The sequence below is a fragment of the Sciurus vulgaris genome, assembly GCF_902686455.1.
Source record: "Sciurus vulgaris genome assembly, chromosome: 18".
Lineage (NCBI taxonomy): Eukaryota > Metazoa > Chordata > Mammalia > Rodentia > Sciuridae > Sciurus > Sciurus vulgaris.
This window is the reverse complement of record NC_136479.1, coordinates 9,302,422-9,320,665: the sequence shown is the minus strand read 5'-3', so window position 1 is coordinate 9,320,665 and position 18,244 is coordinate 9,302,422. Positions and strand designations below refer to the sequence as shown.

Genomic DNA, 18,244 nt, shown 5'->3' with positions numbered 1-18,244 from the left:
AGCTAGCCTCGGTAATTTAGCCTGTCTTTTAAAAAGGTGGGAGGGAGACAGCAGGAATGTATCTCACTGGTAGAGTACCCCTGAGCTCAACCTTCAATACTTAAGTACTGCAGCAGGGGAAACGGGTAATACAAATTCCTTGAGACACAAATACTTTCAATTTGTCCATTTTGGTTACTTGTCAGCATTTAAAATATACCATTACCCCATTTTTTTGTATCCTTCACATTCCTTATAATCCTTTTGCTGAAATTACATTCTGTAAGGTCAACAGGACTCCGAAAAATGGCCTTTCAGCAGTATGAGTGCTACTAAACTTCTTGAGTACGTGTGTTAACAAATGCTCAGATATCTCCACTTCTTCACGGCTTCTGGAACATGGCATCCTCTTGGTTTTCTTTTCATCTTCGACCGTTTCTCTCTCTTCTATTGGCTGTCTTTCCTCCTGATCCATAATAAGGGTTTCATCACAGCCCTTCTCTGGCTCTGTACTTTTTTCAGTCTCATCCATTCCAGCAGCTTAGCCATACCCATGAAGATGACCTTTGAATTTCCTTCTTTGATTCAGGAACATTCTCTTCTACTTTCCAACACCATCTAGATACACCACTGAAACTTCAAACCAAAATGCTGAAAAAGAAGCTCCTATCCTTCCTTCCAAATCCGCTCCTCCTTTCCCAAGTTCTGTTACTAACACCCATTCATTTACCCAGTTTTTCAGGCTGAAGAATTTAGGGGTGACTGAATTTGCCTCCTTGTATTATCTAAGTTTTGGTCAAGTCCCAAAAGTATTTTGTCCCCACTGCTATTACCCTACAATCAGGCCTGAAAACTAGAAAACCACAATACTTAAAATTCCACAATAGGAATAAAAATGACTGTTATTGACCATTTTTGGAATACAAGAGAGAATGAATTAAGAATAACTCCCATATTTGGCTTGGTGGTACCAGTGACAAAGGAAATACAGAGAAGCTGGTCCATGAGGAAGACAATGAGTTCATGGTACAACCTGGTGAGTGTGAGGACTTCTAAGTGAAGACAGATGAACAGGTTTGAAGATAGGAGGTCTATGACTCTGTTAATCTTTTTTTTTTTTTTTTAAATAGTGCTGGAGATCAAACCCAGGGCCTCACGCATGCTAGGCAAGTGCCCTAGCACTAACTACATCCCCAGCCCTATTAGTCATCTACTGATGGATAACAAAAATTGCCCCAGTTTAGTTACTTAAAATAACAAACATGCATTATCTCACAGTTTTTGTGGGTCAGGAATCTGGGAGCAGCACAGCTAGATGGTTCTGGTTCAGGGTCTTATGAGTTTCCAGTCATGTCAAGGTTCATTTTGGGTGGGAAGAACCACTTCTAAGCTCACTCCTGGTTGTGAGGCTGCCCAAGTATCCTCACAACATGGCTTCCCTCTCCAGGGTTGCCTCACAAGTGATAATCGAAGAAGTGAATGAGGAAGGACAATAAGAAAAATTATGATCAAGGTGGAAACCATAATCTAATCCCAGAAGTGACATTCTGTTTCTTCTGCATACTATATTTGAGAGAAGCAAATCATCAAGTCTGACTGGCACTCCAGGGCGGGTAATAAAGTTCCCTCACTTAAGGTGAGTAGTATCAAAGAACTTGTAGACATAGGACACAGCTTTAGCTTTAAAACCACAACACCACAACTAGATTATTAACTTTTCTTTTTTTCCTTTTTTTTTTTTTTTTTTTTTTTTGGTACCAGGGATTGAACCCAGGAGCACTTAATCACTGAGCCACATCCCCAGCCCTTTTTTATTTTTTATTTAGAGACAGGGTCTCACTGAGTTGCTGAGGGCCTCCCTAAATTACTGAGGCTTGCTTTAAACTGGTAATCCTCCTGCCTCAGCCTCCCAAGCCACTGGGATTACAGGCCAGCGCCACCATGCCTGGCAGTTCAAAGTTAATTATAAAACATCAGCTTGGTAACTAATTCCTTATCCTACTTTGCTAGTCTCATCTCTCATTCTTACTCTTTGTACACCCCTGCTTCAGCAACTTTTTCCAAACACCTCTATGCTCTTTCAGCTGAATTCATGTCATTTCCGTTGCCTAGAAATTCAGTTCTCAAAGCTGAATTCAGGTAACAGAACATGACAGCCCCAATGCTCTTTCAGAATACTAGAAAACATTGATACATAAGGCCCAATATAACAATTCCTAACTATGGTAAAGCTAATTTCATCTTATATTAGATTCTAGAATAGACAAGTGGAGGTAGGTGCCGTTTCTTCTACAAGTTGATTAAAGACAAAGTCATTTATTAGATTTTAGATTTTTCTTTTCTTTTGGTACAGGAGATTGAACTCAGGGCCCCTAAAGGGGGCTAAACAACTGAGCGACATCTCCAGCCCTTTTCATTTTTTATTTTGAGACAGTATCTCACTAAATTGCTCGGGGCCTCGCTAACTTACTAAGGCTGGCTTTGAACTTGCCATTTTCCTGCCTCAGCCTCCCAAGCCGCTGGGATTACAGGCGTGCGCCACCACGCCTGGCCATTTATTAGAATTTTATTAGATCATCGACAGAACACTCTTTCGTGAAAGGAGCTCCTTGAAACGACTGACGTGGAAAACTTCCTACTCCCAGTCTTTCATCTCTCAAAACATTAAATAATAGCTAGTGCAGAAATGGCCAGCCGAAATGTCCCTAAGTAAACTGCCTGGTGGAGCACCATTCAGCCATTTAAAAAGACCAGGCAGGGCTTCCTGCACCGACTTGGAACGACCTCGCAGGCTCCGTATCTCACGAGGAAAAGGCAAGGGATGGAACAACGCATGTACTAAGCTTCTGTTAGTGTTTTAAAAAAGAAAGAAGGCTTGAGCATATCCATCTACAAAGACAATAAACGAGAAATCTTTCCTAAACACGCCTGGAACATTTCTGGAGGGTTCCGGGAGACGCTGCTAACAGCGGTCGGCCCTGGGGAGCGGAGCCGGGAGGGCAGTAAGGCTCTTACCTCCGCCTATCCCGGAGACCGGAAGCTCTAAGGGCCGAGTCTGGCTCACCCTACGGTCCCTCGCGCTGCTTAAAGACGAGCCTGGTGTTTGCCACCAGCCCGGGGGAGGCGTCTCCCTAAGCCACCCGGCAGGTGGATGGTGGAGTCCGGACTCCGCGCTCTCGCCGCAGGCCCCAGCGAGCGGGCACCGCGTTACACGGCCGCACCGGGCTCTTCTCCCGCCCCGAGGCGCTTCCTCAACGTCTTTGATAGGAAAGCGACATGTCGCCACGCCCCGCGCCCCTCGAAAAGCCAGAGCAGCACTGAAAAGAGGCGCTGCCTCCTGGAAGTCTCGGACAGCACCCACGCCGACCGGCTCCCTCGCAACCATTGCCGCGCGACGCCCAAGAACCGAACTGCGCGCCCTCCCGGAAATGACGCAAGGGATTAGGTCCTTGCCCCCTTGGTTTCCGTTTCCGGGCCTCGCTCGCGCGTGCGCACCAAAAACCAGTGCCGTGGTACCCCGCGCGAGTGCGCACGAGGTGAGGACGCGATGGAGGGCTCGTCCTCTACCCCACCGGCGGCCTCAGCTGCCACTGCAACCTCCACTGCGACTCCAACTGATCAGACCTCGCGGAACCAGCTGGACAAGGAGCAGGTGAGCGGCCCCTGGGAAGAGTGGTTCTGCAGTGGGATGGCCGAGGCCCTTGTGAGGCGCGGGCGTGCAGGGTGAGAGGCCGGGAAACCTGGCGCGGCCTTCGCGCCTGGGTGGACGACCCCGCAGCCCTAGGAGGGTGGCTTGCTGGCGGTGCTCCTGGACCCGCCGATCTGTGCTCGCGGGTAGACAGACCCCTGCTTCCCCAGTGCGACCTGGCTGTCTTGAATTGGATTTGCAAGTATAACCGGGAGTTTAGGAGTGAGAGCGACCTAATTTTGTATCCCTGACGGAAGTCAAGACGTTTAACTTTGCAGGCCTACCATCTCTTATTTAAAATGGGCTTTGGAAAAGCCCTTGGTTTCCCAGGGTCGCAGGAGATGCCTGTGAACCGCTTTGGCCAGGAACCTTGCATGTAATACTCATTAAATGCAATTGCAGTTTGTTTTGCACCTTTCCTGGGATTACTGACCTCATTGAGGACAGGAGAAGAATGCTTCCAGGCGTCTCTGTCTAGACAGTGCTAGAGGCGAATATCTAGGAGTTTTTTGTGGATGCTTAAATTCCTGAGTATATATTTCAGGTTCCTAATAAGTAGGCGGTAGAGGTAACCTGTTTAGAGGGAGTAGCAAATATGTGTGTGTGCGGAGGGGACAAGTGTTAAATTAGTTTGCAAAAAATTTAACTGATCTCCACTTCGCAGATTGCAAAGGCGTTGGAAGCTCTGTTGACACATTCCAAGTCCAGAAAAAACGATAATGGATTGCTTTTGAATGAAAGTGAAAATTTATTTTTAATGGTGGTATTATGGAAAATTCCAGAAAAGGAACTGAGGATCAGATTGTGAGTTCTGATTTTTCTACCCTTGCTTTTTAATGTGCTTATTCCTTCTATGTAACAATTGTACCTTAGTTTCTAATGGAAACTTCACAAACTCAAAAATCTGAGATGAACTAAAGCAGCATCGGTGCCTAAATATGAATGGGGACTTGGTAAGTTATCTAGAAATGTCACCAGATTTCCTGGGGATATAAGATGTTAATCCAAAAACCTAGTGTTTAAAAGATCTAAAATAAAACAAATAGCTCTTAACATATCAAACTAAAATATTGAAGGGTCCAGACTCCTTGAGAGAAACTGATAAATATTTGGCTATGAACTCCTTTTTATAGAAAAGAAACTCTATGATTATATGTTTTTTTTTTTATTGTAAACAAATGGGATACATGTTGTTTCTCTGTACGTGGCGTAAAGGCATACCATTTGTGTAATCATAAATTTACATAGGGTAATGTTGTTTGATTCATTCTGTTATTTTTTCCCTTCCCCCCACCCCTCTTTTCCCTCTATACAGTCCTTCCTTCCTCCATTCTTGCCCCCCTCCCTAACCCTAACTCTAACCCTAACACTAACCCCTCTACCCCCCATTATGTGTCATCATCCGCTTATCAATGAGATCATTTGTCCTTTGGTTTTTTGAGATTGGCTTATCTCACTTAGCATGATATTCTCCAATTTCATCCATTTGCCTGCAAATGCCATAATTTTATCATTCTTTATGGCTGAGTAATATTCCATTGTGTATATATGCCACAGTTTCTTTATCTATTCATCAATTGAAGGACATCTAGGTTGGTTCCACAATCTGGCTATTGTGAATTGAGCAGCTATGAACATTGATGTGGCTGTATCTCTGTAGTATGCTGATTTTAAGTCCTTTGAGTATAGGCCAAGGAGTGGGATAGCTGGGTCAAATGGTGGTTCCATTCCAAGTTTTCTAAGGAATCTCCACACTGCTTTCCAGAGTGGCTGCACTAATTTGCAGCCCCACCAGCAATGTATGAGTGTACCTTTCTCCCCACATCCTCGCCAACACCTGTTGTTGCTTGTATTCTTGATAATCGCCATTCTAATTGGGGTGAGATGGAATCTTAGGGTGGTTTTGATTTGCATTTCTCTTATGATTATATATTCTTATTCCAAGGAGTCTTCGGTCAGATTGCTTTTCCCTAGAGTGGGCAGATTTAGCAAATAAAAATACAAATAAGTTTTTAGTAGAGGTAGATTCTTGCAATCCTTCCACTTCAACCTTCTGAGTAGCAGGTGTATACCACACACCTAGCAATTTACTTGAATCTTATATCCCTTCTCTCTTTCTAGAAATGTCACCGATTTCTGGGGGTTCATTGATCCAAAAACTTAGTGTTGAAAACTTCTTTTTTTTTTTTTTTTTTTTTTTTTTCTTTTTTCTTTTTTTCTTTTTTAACCATACTGGAGAGTGAACCCAGGTCCTCACATTCCTCGCATGTGAGGCAAGGGTACTACCACCCAGCTTTAGTAGTGTTTCTTTTCTTTTTTTGTTTTGTTTTGTTACTGGGGATTGAACTCAGGGGTGCTTAACCACTGAACCACATATCCAGCCCCTGTGTGTGTGTGTGTTTTAATTTAGAGATAGGGTCTTGCTGAGTTGCTCAGGGCTTTGCTAAGTTGCTGAGGCTGGCTTTGCTGAGTTGCTGAGGCTAGCTTTGAACTTGCAGTCCTCCTGCCTCAGCCTCCTGAGCTGCTGGGATTAACATTTCTTACTTCAAGAGAGGGTCTCACTCTGTTGCTGAGGCTGGCCTTGAACCTGCTATTCTCCTGCCTCAGCCTGTTGCAGGTACGAGTGCCTCATTCCTAGGTGTATTTCTAAATGTTGTTCTCATTATAGTATTTGCTTAAATAGTGTGGATGGAGATTATGAAAATGGCAGTAAGTGTGTTTTGGCTAATATAAGCATACCTGCTTCTGTAGCAGTGCTTTACTGCTTGACTCCTTCTCATGTTCTTTGCAGGTCCTTGCCTCATGGAATTCGATCAGATTTGTCAGAAGTCTGTTTGTTTACTAAGGATGAGTGCAAATCAACTGAAGAGACCGAACGTTTCTACAGAAAACTTTTGAACAAGCACGGAATTAAAACCATCTCTCGGGTAGGAAGCAGGTTAATGTTTTCGAGACATTTCAAAGATTTAATTGAAAGGAAGCAATAAAACATTGCTGTATTGCATAGCATTTTCTGTTTTTCTAAATTTGATTCTTATGTCTCTGGGTAAGATGTATTTTCCATCTTGCCTGTGATAGAGGAGTTGTTGAGATTTGTGACCTAAAAGCTAGAGTTTGCATCAGTAACTTACATCTTGCAGATTATAAAAAAGTTGTTCCTTTATGTCAAAGCAACATGTGTCTGAATCACCTGTTACAGTTGTTGCTATTCTTTGTTGTTCCCTGGATCTTTGGCTAGGGTCCTTTGTCGTTCATCTTTGTTTCCCCAGCATTTAGCATTGTGCCTGGTTCAATACACTATAAAGGGCATAGCTTGTAGGACATTTTTTAAAATCTGAATACAAATTTTTGCCTAAATATTTCTTCTCCTTGTTCAGGTTCTTAACTTCTTGTATTTTTACTCTTTATATTTTCTAGATTATCCCTTTCAGGGCCTTAAAAACGGAATATAAAGCCTATGAAGCCAAGCTCCGCCTTCTGGGTAGTTTTGACTTCTTCCTTGCTGATGACAGAATCCGGCGGCTTCTGCCCTCACACATAGGGAGGCATTTCTATCGCAGGAAGAAGTAAGCTCCTCTGTGTTGACTGGACGTGTAGCGTAGAATGATGTGTGTGCTGTGTCTGACTCCTGTGTCTTTTCGTAGAGTTCCAGTGCCTGTAAACCTTCTGGCCAAGAATTTATCGAAAGTGATCGACAGCTGTGTAGGTGGAACTGTCTTAAACATCTCCAAGAGTGGCTCTTGCAGGTGGGCAACAGGAATTTTGGACCTTTTTAAGTTTCACTGTTAGTAGTGATTTATTCACTTTTTAAAAGAGACAGTGTTCGTGAAACCAGGTTCTTCTGTTAGCTAAATCTCCTTCCTTAGAAGTATTTGGCTTTCTCAGTAGGGCCGCCTATAGACCTTTCTTCTCTGGTGGAAATGGTCTCCATCACTGCTGGCTCTTGACAGTAGCCTCAAGCCACATGTGACTGCTGTGTCTATGGAACTGAGTTTTTTATGTGATTTTAAATAGGCCCATGTGGCTAGTGACTGGTGGACAGGACAGCTGTAGAGATGAGGGAAAGCAAGGAGAATGGAATTGACCCTTGGGGAACATTAGTGTACTCCTGGCTTTACGTATTATCCTTTAAAGTGAGGTTCTTGGTTTAATTTCTTCTTGTTGAATTCAATGTCCCTCTTCCATCAGATTATCGAGCATTCACTTTGTTCCTTGGTTTAATTATTTATTTTATTGGTGTATTGTACATAATGGTGAGATTGTTCCATACTTATACATGTATAAAATATAGCAATGCTTTTTGGTCAGTTTCCCTCCCCAGTGTCCTCTTGATTTAATCCTACCTGAGATACAGAGGTAGGTGAAGTCCATCCACCAAGACAAGAGTGCCAGGAAATAACTTTTTTTTTTTTTTTTTACTTTATTTTATTTTTATGTGCTGCTGAGGGTTGAACCCAGTGCCTCACATGTGCTAGGCAGGCGCTCTACCTCTGAGCCACAACCCCAGCCCAGGAAACAACCTTTAAGGCAGTGATTTCCTCCCAGCCTTAGGTGGGCAGAGAAGGTGGTGCAGACTGTGTCTTCAGTACACCAGAGGGGGGCATGGCCGAGCAGGACAGGTGGGCTCTGGTGTTGTCTGTCTGTAGGAGGGAAGTCCCTTAATTGGGCACGCATGAATAAGTAGCTAAGCTAAGAAGAGTTGGTGGTTGGTCCTGAACTCCTGCCCCTGGTCAGCGAGAAGCTGGGAGAACGGGACGACACCACGGAGGCAGGTAAAGAGTAGCAGTCTCCAGCTGTCCGGGGTTTTCAGGCCAAAAACCTGGAGTCTGAAGGAGGTCACAGGCATTTGGGGAAACCTACGTCTTGCTTTCATCTTTCACCTCTGCCTAACATAATGATTTCCCACCCTCGCCCTCCCCCTCACCCTCCCTTCTTGCCATGGTCTTCCTGGGAGCAGACCGGGAGCCAGCAGGCATCAGAATCAGCCTTGGACTGAGGTGTGGCTCACTGGCTCCAGCTCCACACCCCCCCACCCCCATGCTGAGCGGAAGCCCCCCCCTGGGCTTCCCACTTGACTTCTGTCTGTACTCCGCTCGCTGTGCTTCAGCTGACGGGATTGGGTGTGCTCTTGCCTGAATGCACTGTTACATGAGAGGCAGGGGCTATTTTAGGTGACGACTGGGTCCAGGCAGAAGAACTGTAAGGTAGCCAGTGACCCTCCTGGTGGTGGTTCCTTGACAACAGCTTGAGGGCCCAAGCTTTCTAGAATGAAGGTGGACCCTTCTCTGGCCCTACCTCCTGACCCTCCCAGCCTTCCACAGTTAGGTGCTTAAAACACCCCTCGTGGTAAGACAAGCAAAGGGAATTTTTAGAACATGAAAGATGATGATCTTCATTTAAAACTTATTTGGAACCTAAACATTTTAGCATTTCTCTCTTTAAAAGAAAAAACTTCAGGTTTTATGTATTTTATATTTCTCACAGACCTTATCCATGCTTGTTTTGGTGTTTATTTTTTAAATCTTATCTAATACTAAATTAAATTTCAGTACAATACGCATCGGACACACTGGGATGCAGATTCAGCACATCATTGAAAACATCATTGTCGTCACAAAAAGTCTTTCAGAAAAACTGCCAGAGGTACAGTCTGACAAGTGCATCCATTGGTCCTTCAAAAGGAGCAAACTGCACACAGGTGACGTTCTTCTCTCTTTTTCAGAAGTGGGACAGCGTGAAACTCCTCTTTGTGAAGACTGAGAAGTCAGTTTCCCTTCCCATCTTTTCCTCATTTGTCAGCTGTCAGGGTGAGAACAACAGAGTGTCCTTCCGCAAACTGAAGGAAGAGGTTAGTAGAATCTGAAATGCTGGGTGGGCTTGAAGGTCCATTTTGGAAACTCGGATTCCAGAGGGCTGCTTGATCGCCATTGCTGCCTGGCATTTCAAGGGGCTGTGCTTTATCTGTCTCTCACCACACATACCCATATACATTTATACTGGTTTTTAAAAAAAAAAATTTGTAGTACTGGGCATGGAACCCGTGGGCAAGTTCTCTCTTAGATTCACATCCCCAGCCTTGTTTTTTGTATTTTAATTTGAGACAGTGTTTTGCTAAATTCCCCAGGCTGACCTCAAACTTGTGGTCTTCCTGCCTCAGCCTCCCATGTTCCTGGGATTACAGCAGTGCACCATTTAGCCTGGCCTACTGTGTAATTTTTATTGTTTAAACTTTCAGCTACTGTCTGAAGTAGGAAGAAATAGTCAGGATTCCCTTTTTTGTTTCTTTTACTAATAGCAGTTTTCCTGAGATAATAGTTCACAGACCATACCGTGCAACTTAGGATTACTTGTAACTTACTTATGAATGAGAATGGTTCTTGCCATCTCTACATACTTCAGATACCCAGCTTCTGGACTGCCAGTGTGCAGTAGTACCACATGAGGTGCATCTTTGACCAAGAGTTAAAAACAAAGTGGAGTTGAGGTGTGGGTGCTCCGTACAGCTCAGGGCTTTCACAGCAGACAGAGACCCAGAACCGCGGTGCCAGCTCTGTGCCCCTTGGTTTTCTACAGACGTATTCACTGCTAAGATTATACCTGTTGTTCTTTGGTAGGAGGCAAAAAAACAAGAGAAAGAGAGAAAAATCCGTGCAAAACAGAAGTTGAAGAAGAAAAACAAGAAATTAAGGCGACGGGCTAGGGAGGCTGCAGCCCTACGTAAAGGTGGTGTGGCACCTAAAACTGGTGGTCCAGCGAAGGGCCCTGGGTCCCAGAAGAAAAAGACCAAGCCGGTAAAGCCCCAGAAAAAAGCAGCAGATGCAGCAGACGAAGAAATTCCACAACTAGTACCAATAGGTAGTTCTCTGGCTAAAGAAGATGTCAAGGTATTTTTAGTGACATTTATTCACAATGAAATGTTTTGTCACCACTGTGTCAATGAATGGAGATAAAAAAATACTAGGTTAAATCTCAAGAACCATGATTATAATCCATAATTTGTAACTGTGATTAAGAATAAGAAGCATTTTCTGGAGGTTTAAAAGGCAAACCAGGGTGGAAATCTGGGCATTTATTTCTGTTTCTAAAAGTAAGTCCTGGCTCAACCCATAATTGCTCTTGGAAACTTCCCAGGGCAAGTGCAAGTGCTAGATCCTGCCATTGAAACCTCTTACTTCTGCCCTCACCCCAAGCCTGCGCTGATTCTTAGTGGAAATCTGACTCTATGGGTTTCAGCAGATGTCTTCAAGTAATAGGTTGCTTTTTAGTTCTTTGAGAATTTTTCTACTCATATGTTATCTGTCCAGTTATTGGGGGGTCTCTTAAAATAAAGGGGGGGTGGTAACGGGTCCCTAAGATACTAGAGCATTGCCTTGCTGTGTGTTCATAGAAGACTTAGTGTTCCTCTGTGCAGAGTCTGTGCCTGGTGTGCACCTGTCCCCAGCAGCTGGGAGCAGTGGTTCTGGGCTGGTATTGCACTAGACCTATTATGTGTTTTGTATGGTAACAGTAATCTTTAAATTGCAGGACAGGGTGTTTTTTGTTTTCATTTTGTTTTTGGTACTGGGGATTGAACTCAGGGGCACTTCACCACTGAGCCATGTCCCCAGCCCTTTTTATTTTTTATTTTGAGACAGTGCCACCCTAATTTGCTGAGGCTTTGAACTCGCAGTCCTCCTGCCTCAGCCTCCCGAGCCACTGGGATTACAGGTGTGCACCACCGTGTCTGGCTTGAGTTTTTTAATATACTTGAAATTCATATAAGTGATGGTGGTAGTGATCATAAGCTGTGTAAATGTTTTTAGAAAAAGCTATTCTGGGGGCTGGGGAGATAGCTCAGTTGGTAGAGTGCTTGCCTTGTAAAGCATAAGGCCCTGGGTTCGATCCCCAGCACCCCCCCCCCCAAAAAAAAAAAGAAAGAAAAAGCTATTCTGTTATAGTGGGGCTGGCAGGTGACATGTTAGGAATTAGAGAGCTGAAGCCAAGCTAGCCAGACCGTGGTGGCAGGCACCTTGGAAGCACTGCTGGGAGGTGTGATCAGGGCAGTACTGCTCAGCAGCTTCTGCCCACTATAGAAGCAAAAGACAGGACACGTCTGGTGTCCTCGAAGTGTTCTACATATACTAGGAGTCTGGTTTCTGTTCTTTTTGTTGTTGTTGTTTTTAATTTTTTTAGTTGTAAATGGACAGAAGGCCTTTATTTTATTTGTTGTTTTTCATATGGTGCTGAGGATGAAACCCAGTGCCTCATAAATGCTAGGCAAGCGCTCTGCCACTGAGCCACAAACCCAGCCCAGGGAATCATTTTTAATACTGGGAGTGGGGACAAGGAATAGGGGCAGTCATGATAGATTAGAATTATTAGGGAGTTTTATTTTTGTATTCAAATTTAACATGATAATAAAATCTATAGTCTGTGTTTACAAAGAAACGTAGCAGCCTACTTCTCTGTTGGCCACAACGCCCATTGCTGGATCCCCACCAGCAGCCTTAGGGGCTGCTTGGAAAACCCAGGATTCCTGGCGTGTGGCACACCCCCTCCACGAGCCTCAGAGGCTGGCCGTGGGAGTGGGTTCTCAGGTCCCCTGGGGAGTTCTGTATGCCTCCTGAAAGCCCCTTCCCAGCCCACCTCAAAAGGAGAAACACCCGGAGGGGTCATGGTTGCCTGCTGTTCCCCCTGCACTTGATCCATGGCTCTCTCCCTTCAACCATCGGGAAAGGTGGTTTTCATGATTGGACCTCGGAGACCACTGGGTTCCTTTTCACCGTCAGTTATGGATATGACTGTTTCACAATGTCCACAAAGCAATAGAAAGGGCCAGTTCTAGTTCTTTGTGCTAAGGTTCACCTTAGGAGTTAACTCAAAAACAGGAACCCCTGAAATTAGATTGCCAGGGTTGTTTTTTGTTTGTTTGTTCCAGATTTAACCTTCTTTTTCTTGAATGCAAAAACAGGCCACAGAAAAGAAGTCTCCCAAAAAAAGTCTTGGTCCCAGCACACCTCGTGCCAAGAAGAGAAAGGCCCTGCCACCTACAGAGACCCCAGAAACTGCAGAGCCTGAGACCCCAGGTAAAGGCCCAGTGAAGAAGCCGAAAGTGGAACAGAAAAAGAAAGAAAGAAAATCTGCACTGGGGAAAAAAGACCCAAAACAGACTCCTAAAAAGCCAGAGGCCAAGCTCTTCGCTGCTCCTAGCAAATCTGCAAGGAAAGCTCTCAACACCCCCAAACGGAGGCTGAAGAAGCCCAAAGTGGCCCAGTCAACCCCAAATCAATGACTCAACCAGAAGGAGCTCTCCCAAAAATACTTGGGTCCTGGGCTTTGAGTGTAGCTCAGTGGTAGAGTGCAAGACTATAGCATGCACAGCACCCTGGATTCCATCCCTAGCACCACAGAAAATAAATAGAAATTAAAATAAAAATAGTCCTAACCTGCATTGCAACCTTCTCCAAAAGTGAGGCCTTTACCTAAATATTTTTTAAAACCTGCACAGGTAATTCTGACATGTACGTGGTTGTAAGAGCCAGTGCTTCGAAGTAAAGTCTGTTTTTTAATTGTTGTTCTACGTATTTGCTAATGTAATAGAGGGAAAATAGAGTGCTTCTCCATGGTTGTGTTTTTTATTATTAAAATGTAACGTTAGCAGCATTCAGTTTGACTTAGAGGCCTGTGATGTGACCCATTCCTCATCTGCTCTAAATGATTTATTCTCATGACTCTTGGCACTAGTTTGTGCAGACTTTCCCACAGTGGACTAGCAGGGGGCTTAATGCCTGAGAATTGACTGAAGAAATTAACAAAAGCAAGTTTCTTGGCTCTGGTGCTGGGATGTGTTTAGTCAGGTTTTTCTGCTGCTGTGACCTAAAGACCTGACAAATTTAGAGGAGGAAAGGTTTGTTTGGGGCTCATGGTTTCCGAGGTCTCAGTCCATATAGATGACTGATTCATTCCTCTGGACTCAAGGTGAAGCAGAGCATCAAGGCGGATGGGCATGGTGGGGAAAGCAGCTGACGACATGGGAACAAGGAAGCAGAGACTAAGCTTGACTCACGGGAACAAAATATATACCCCAAAGGCCTACCCCCAGTGACCCACCTGACAGCCACACCCTACCTGTCTGGTTAGCACCCAGTTAATCTATATCTGGATTAATATGTTGATTAGGTTAAAGCTCTTGTGACCCAATCCTTCGCCTTTGAACTTGGTCTCACACATGGGCTTCTGGGAGAGAGATGCCACATCTAAACCACAACATGGCGTGGTTTGTGTTGGGTGTTGGTAGTGGTCAGTTAGGCTTACACATGACTGAGTTAGAGTGCAGAGGTAGTTAAGGAAATTATTACTGTAACATAAAGAGGCACTGAATTGCATCTGCCGACTAGAAGCGAGAACTTTGCACCCTCCGTAAGCGTCCTGTTTTCTTCCACATCACTCATCCTGTACAGGCTGACTGTGACAGCGCTAGGTCAGGAGGCTGCAAGTCTGGGCCAGCAAGTAAAAAGTGTGTGCAGTTGTCAAATACACTGAGGTGGCAGATGGCTTCTCGGGTACTCAGCCTTTCACTGGAGTTGGATGGGGTTCACATCCCAAGCAGTAATGGAGGACTTAGGGTAGTATGAGGCATCCTTTCAAAGATTGCGTGGTTCAGGAGCTAGGAGTGAAAGTCGCCACTTGTGTTTTGGTACCACAACTTACCTTGTAATACTTGTTGCAAAACAGTATTCCCACAACCCTTTCAGACAAGTGCAGCTCCATGTACTGTGGCGGATTGGCTTAACTGGTTCGTTTTCCAAAGGAAGGTTCTAAGGGAACTATATTTGTTTCACTTTTTCAAAGGCCTGCTGCTCTGCAGAAGGAACACATACAGTTGCTAATCCGAACACCATTTAATCTTCACGGGCAGCCATACGATTTTTCAATGCCATCATCCATAAATTAAAGATTTTGCAGTGCCAAGTGACTCTTTGGCCTACAACTTTGTCTTGTTGAATATGATGCAAGTGTTACTCGATCTTGCATCTAGTATGTATATGCTGTTTTCCCTAAGTATCTTTAAGTTTTTTGGTACCAGGGATTGAATGCATGGGGTGCTTAACCATTGAGCCATATTACCAGTCCTTTATATTATATTTTTTATTTTGAGGCAGGGTCTCACTGTGTTGCTTAGGACCTTGCTAAATTGCTGAGGTTGGCCTCATACTTGAGAGATCCCCCTGCCTCAGCCTCTCAAATTACAGGCATGCACCACCATGCTCAACTGGATTAAATTTCTTGACAAATACACCTGTATTTTGACAAGGGAATGCCATTAGTGATGGTTTGAAGTAATGAAAAATAGGTATTCGGTTTCCAAGGCAGAAGAAGGATGGAGGAGTATGGGGATGCTCCCAGCTGGCCTATGGAGCTGTAAGCCCGTAGTCCCGTCTACCTAGGAGCCAAGAGGAGGCTTCAAATAGAGTCTGCAGGAACTCACTCTCCTGTGGGTTGAATGAGGTCAGTGTTGCCTTGGAACATTGTCCCAAGTTTGCCACATTTCTGGAATTCATCCTTCCTTCAAGGGAGTTGAGAATAAAGTGGGATTTGGGCTGGGGGTGTGGTTCATCTGGTAGAGCCCTTGCCTAGCAGATACCTGGGTTCCCAACACCCCACACACATACACACAATATTGAATTTAGAAACAATATTGAGTTTAGAAACTATAGGAAGCATGAAAATTTAAAGTCTTGGATGTATTTAAGGTGGTCTAAATATTTCATAAAGATCCCACTGAATTTCAGTCATTTTGAGAAATATAATGAGGAAACAAAGAATTTGTCAAATGTGATGCTATCTAATGGCACAACCGAAACACCCAAGGGTTTTGAGGGTTTAGCTAGCAAGGCGTCCTGCCGTTCAATTCAGCACTCTGCGCTTCCTCTATATTTTTTTCCTTAAAATTGGTAACCATTTTCCCTGCCTACAACTAGTGTTAATATTCAAACAAAATCCCTACTAGAACTTTATGAATCGTGAGAAGCTCATCAGTGCTTGGATGTTAAAGGAATTCAGGCATGTGATCAAAGACCATCAATCTGAGTTAGAGTAGCAATTTCAGTGTAATGGTCCCAACAGGGAGAGAAAATGGCACATTATTTAACTGGTTATTTTTAACCTCAGATTCAAACATTTCACCTCAGCACTTTAACATGTCTAGCAACTTCTGTCCATACGCCTCAGTGGAGACATTTTCTATGCTTGAAGTTGCAAAAGACATGCCATAAGTGAACTCAGCCACTGGACCAAGTTAATCTGTTCTCTTCACCCAGCAGTCCACACATCCACACGTTCTAACCACTGAAATTCCTACAAACTGCCAAGTACGGACAGTACTAGACTCCAGAAACTAATGCATAAAACGGCTTAGGACGTAGGACAACCCTAGTCTCAGTAGTGGCCACCTCAGGATTTTGATACATGAGGCAGCATTTGGGCCCCAGGAGTGGCCTGGTGGTTGGGGAGCGTCTTCTAATGTTTGCTACACCCTTCTGCTTAGAACTGGTGTTTACGGGCACATGCTGATGGAGTTGGGTGAAGAGTGCCAGATCTCTGAGCTATGCCTCCTGAATGGGGAAAGGGACACCAGGAACAAATGAAATAAACTCCAGTTGGGCCCGGTGGCGCAAGCCCATCATCCCAGCAGCTCAGGAGGCTGAGGCAGAAAGATCACAGTTCAAAGCCAGCCTCAGCAAAGTGAGGCTGAGCAACTCGGTAAGACCCTGTCTCTAAATAAAATTCAAAATAGGGCTGGGGAAGTGGCTCAGTGGCCTAGTGCCCCTGAGTTCCATTCCAAATACCTACCCCTATTGGGGGCTGTGCCATGCGGATGGCACCAGAACGGCGCCTGATCACATCGGCAGTGAGGAGGTTAATTAACATAAGCACACTCAGGTGCTTTATCATTGGCCGTATTCAATTAAGTCCTTGCACAGTGCGTGCGCAGGTGTTCCCCAGTGCTCCTGCTCGGGCCTGCTCGTTTTAACCCTTGGTGATAGGGCAGCTGGCTCCTCGCCTGATCTCAACTGGCGTGGCCGCCCTCCGCCTCCTGGAGGTAATATAAGCCGGCAGTAGGGGGGGCGCGACAGTAAGGAGCAGCAGCAAGCAGAGAAAAGCAGCAAGCAGAAAGAGAAGCAGCAAGTAGGGGCAGCGGCAAGCAGAGAGGAGCAGCACACCTTTAGTTCACAGGATGCAGGATGTACCTTTAAGAAGACACTGCAGAAGCCTAAGAAGAAATAGATCTCTGATAAGCGTAGAGCCTTTCTTTATCTTTCAGTCTCTCTCCCCTCAAAGATTCTTTCTTATGCAAAGTCTCTCTCTCTCTTCCCCTAAGAAAAGCCTTTCTTCCTCTATAGCCCAGAGAACAAGCGAATAAGCGAGAAAGCAGCCCCCTAAAGAAAGATAGTAAAAGTAGTTCGTTTCCAGTCCACCACCCATAAAGACCCGCGCAAATTGTTGCTGCAGGCGGTGACAAATACCCGCGGATTTGGTACAGCAAAGAGCCAGCAACACACCCCCAAAAAAGAAATCTAACTGTACCCAGCAAAACAGGCACCAGTAATTAAAAACAAAGTCCACTGTGATGGTCTGGGTCTGGACTGTTCCCCAAAGCTCACATGCTGAAGCCTTATTAGCAATGCTGGGGTGTGGGGTGGTGCTGGGAATTTTTTGGACCATGAGGTCTCTGACCTGATCAATGGATCAAGTTCATGGCTGATGGCATCACTAGGAGGTGGTGGAAATGAGGTGCTAGAACCTAGTGAGGAAGTCGGTCACTGGGCTGTTCCTTGGAAGCATAAGGGTGTATCTTGTCCCTCGTCTCTCTTCTCTCTGCTTTCTCAGCTCTGGCAGCTTTCCTCCGCCACATCCTTTCAGCATGATGTTCTGCCTCGCCTTGGGCCCAGAGCAATGAAGCCCACTGACCATGGACGGAAACCCTGGGCCAAACATAAATCTTTCCTCTAAGTCGATTTTCTCAGGTATTTGTTCTGTGAATCAAAAGCTAACTCCAACATTCCTTTGGATCCAAAGGTACCACAGGGGCGGGAGTTGTGGCTCAGTGGTGGGGCGCTGGCCTAGCACACATGAGGCCCCGGGTTCCATCCCCGGCACCACATAAAGATAAACAATAAAATAAAGGTATGATGTCCATCTACAACTAAAAAAATATTTTTTAAAATGCCGCATCTATTTCCTACCACTCCGACACTTGACACCATTCTGTTGAAAGATCATCCTCCCTCTTGGGGGCCATAGGCGGGCATGTCTCCATGTGCAGTTGCTTTTAATGCTAATAATCAATATATCCTTAGATTCAGATTATAGAGAATACTGGGGAGATTTCATGGTGCTGGGACACAAAATAACATACAATAAAGTTTAATATTAATACTTAGGTGAAATCATAAATAAGCAATTATGATTTGCTCAAATTTGTAAGGAACCTGTGATTTCTTTAGTATATAAATTCTCTAAAAGTTATATATCGGTATATGAGAATGTATTCCTCTGAGCTTTGATGTGGTGTTTGGTCTTCATTGCTTTCTTAGA

The 18,244-nt window shown here is 44.7% G+C and overlaps 1 protein-coding gene across 1 annotated transcript; it reads left to right on the top strand.

Moving 5' to 3' along the window:
* The first annotated feature begins 3,079 nt into the window (after nucleotides 1-3,079).
* On the top strand, nucleotides 3,080-13,309 carry RSL1D1 (ribosomal L1 domain containing 1). Its single transcript, XM_079121004.1, has 9 exons — nucleotides 3,080-3,631; nucleotides 4,332-4,471; nucleotides 6,459-6,594; nucleotides 7,085-7,233; nucleotides 7,312-7,413; nucleotides 9,217-9,310; nucleotides 9,390-9,515; nucleotides 10,282-10,551; nucleotides 12,618-13,309. The coding sequence occupies exons 1-9, from the start codon at nucleotides 3,527-3,529 to the stop codon at nucleotides 12,936-12,938; spliced, it is 1,443 nt and encodes a 480-aa protein (XP_078977130.1). The 5' UTR covers nucleotides 3,080-3,526; the 3' UTR covers nucleotides 12,939-13,309.
* The last annotated feature ends 4,935 nt before the right edge of the window (nucleotides 13,310-18,244 follow it).

Excerpts from the sequence above, each read along its gene's own strand:
- RSL1D1 (XM_079121004.1), top strand. The coding sequence starts at position 3,527 with ATGGAGGGCTCGTCCTCTACCCCACCGGCGGCCTCAGCTGCCACTGCA. Across the intron at positions 7,414-9,216 it reads TCCAAGAGTGGCTCTTGCAG|TACAATACGCATCGGACACA; the intron begins GTGGGCAACAGG and ends ATTAAATTTCAG. Across the intron at positions 9,516-10,281 it reads TCCGCAAACTGAAGGAAGAG|GAGGCAAAAAAACAAGAGAA; the intron begins GTTAGTAGAATC and ends GTTCTTTGGTAG.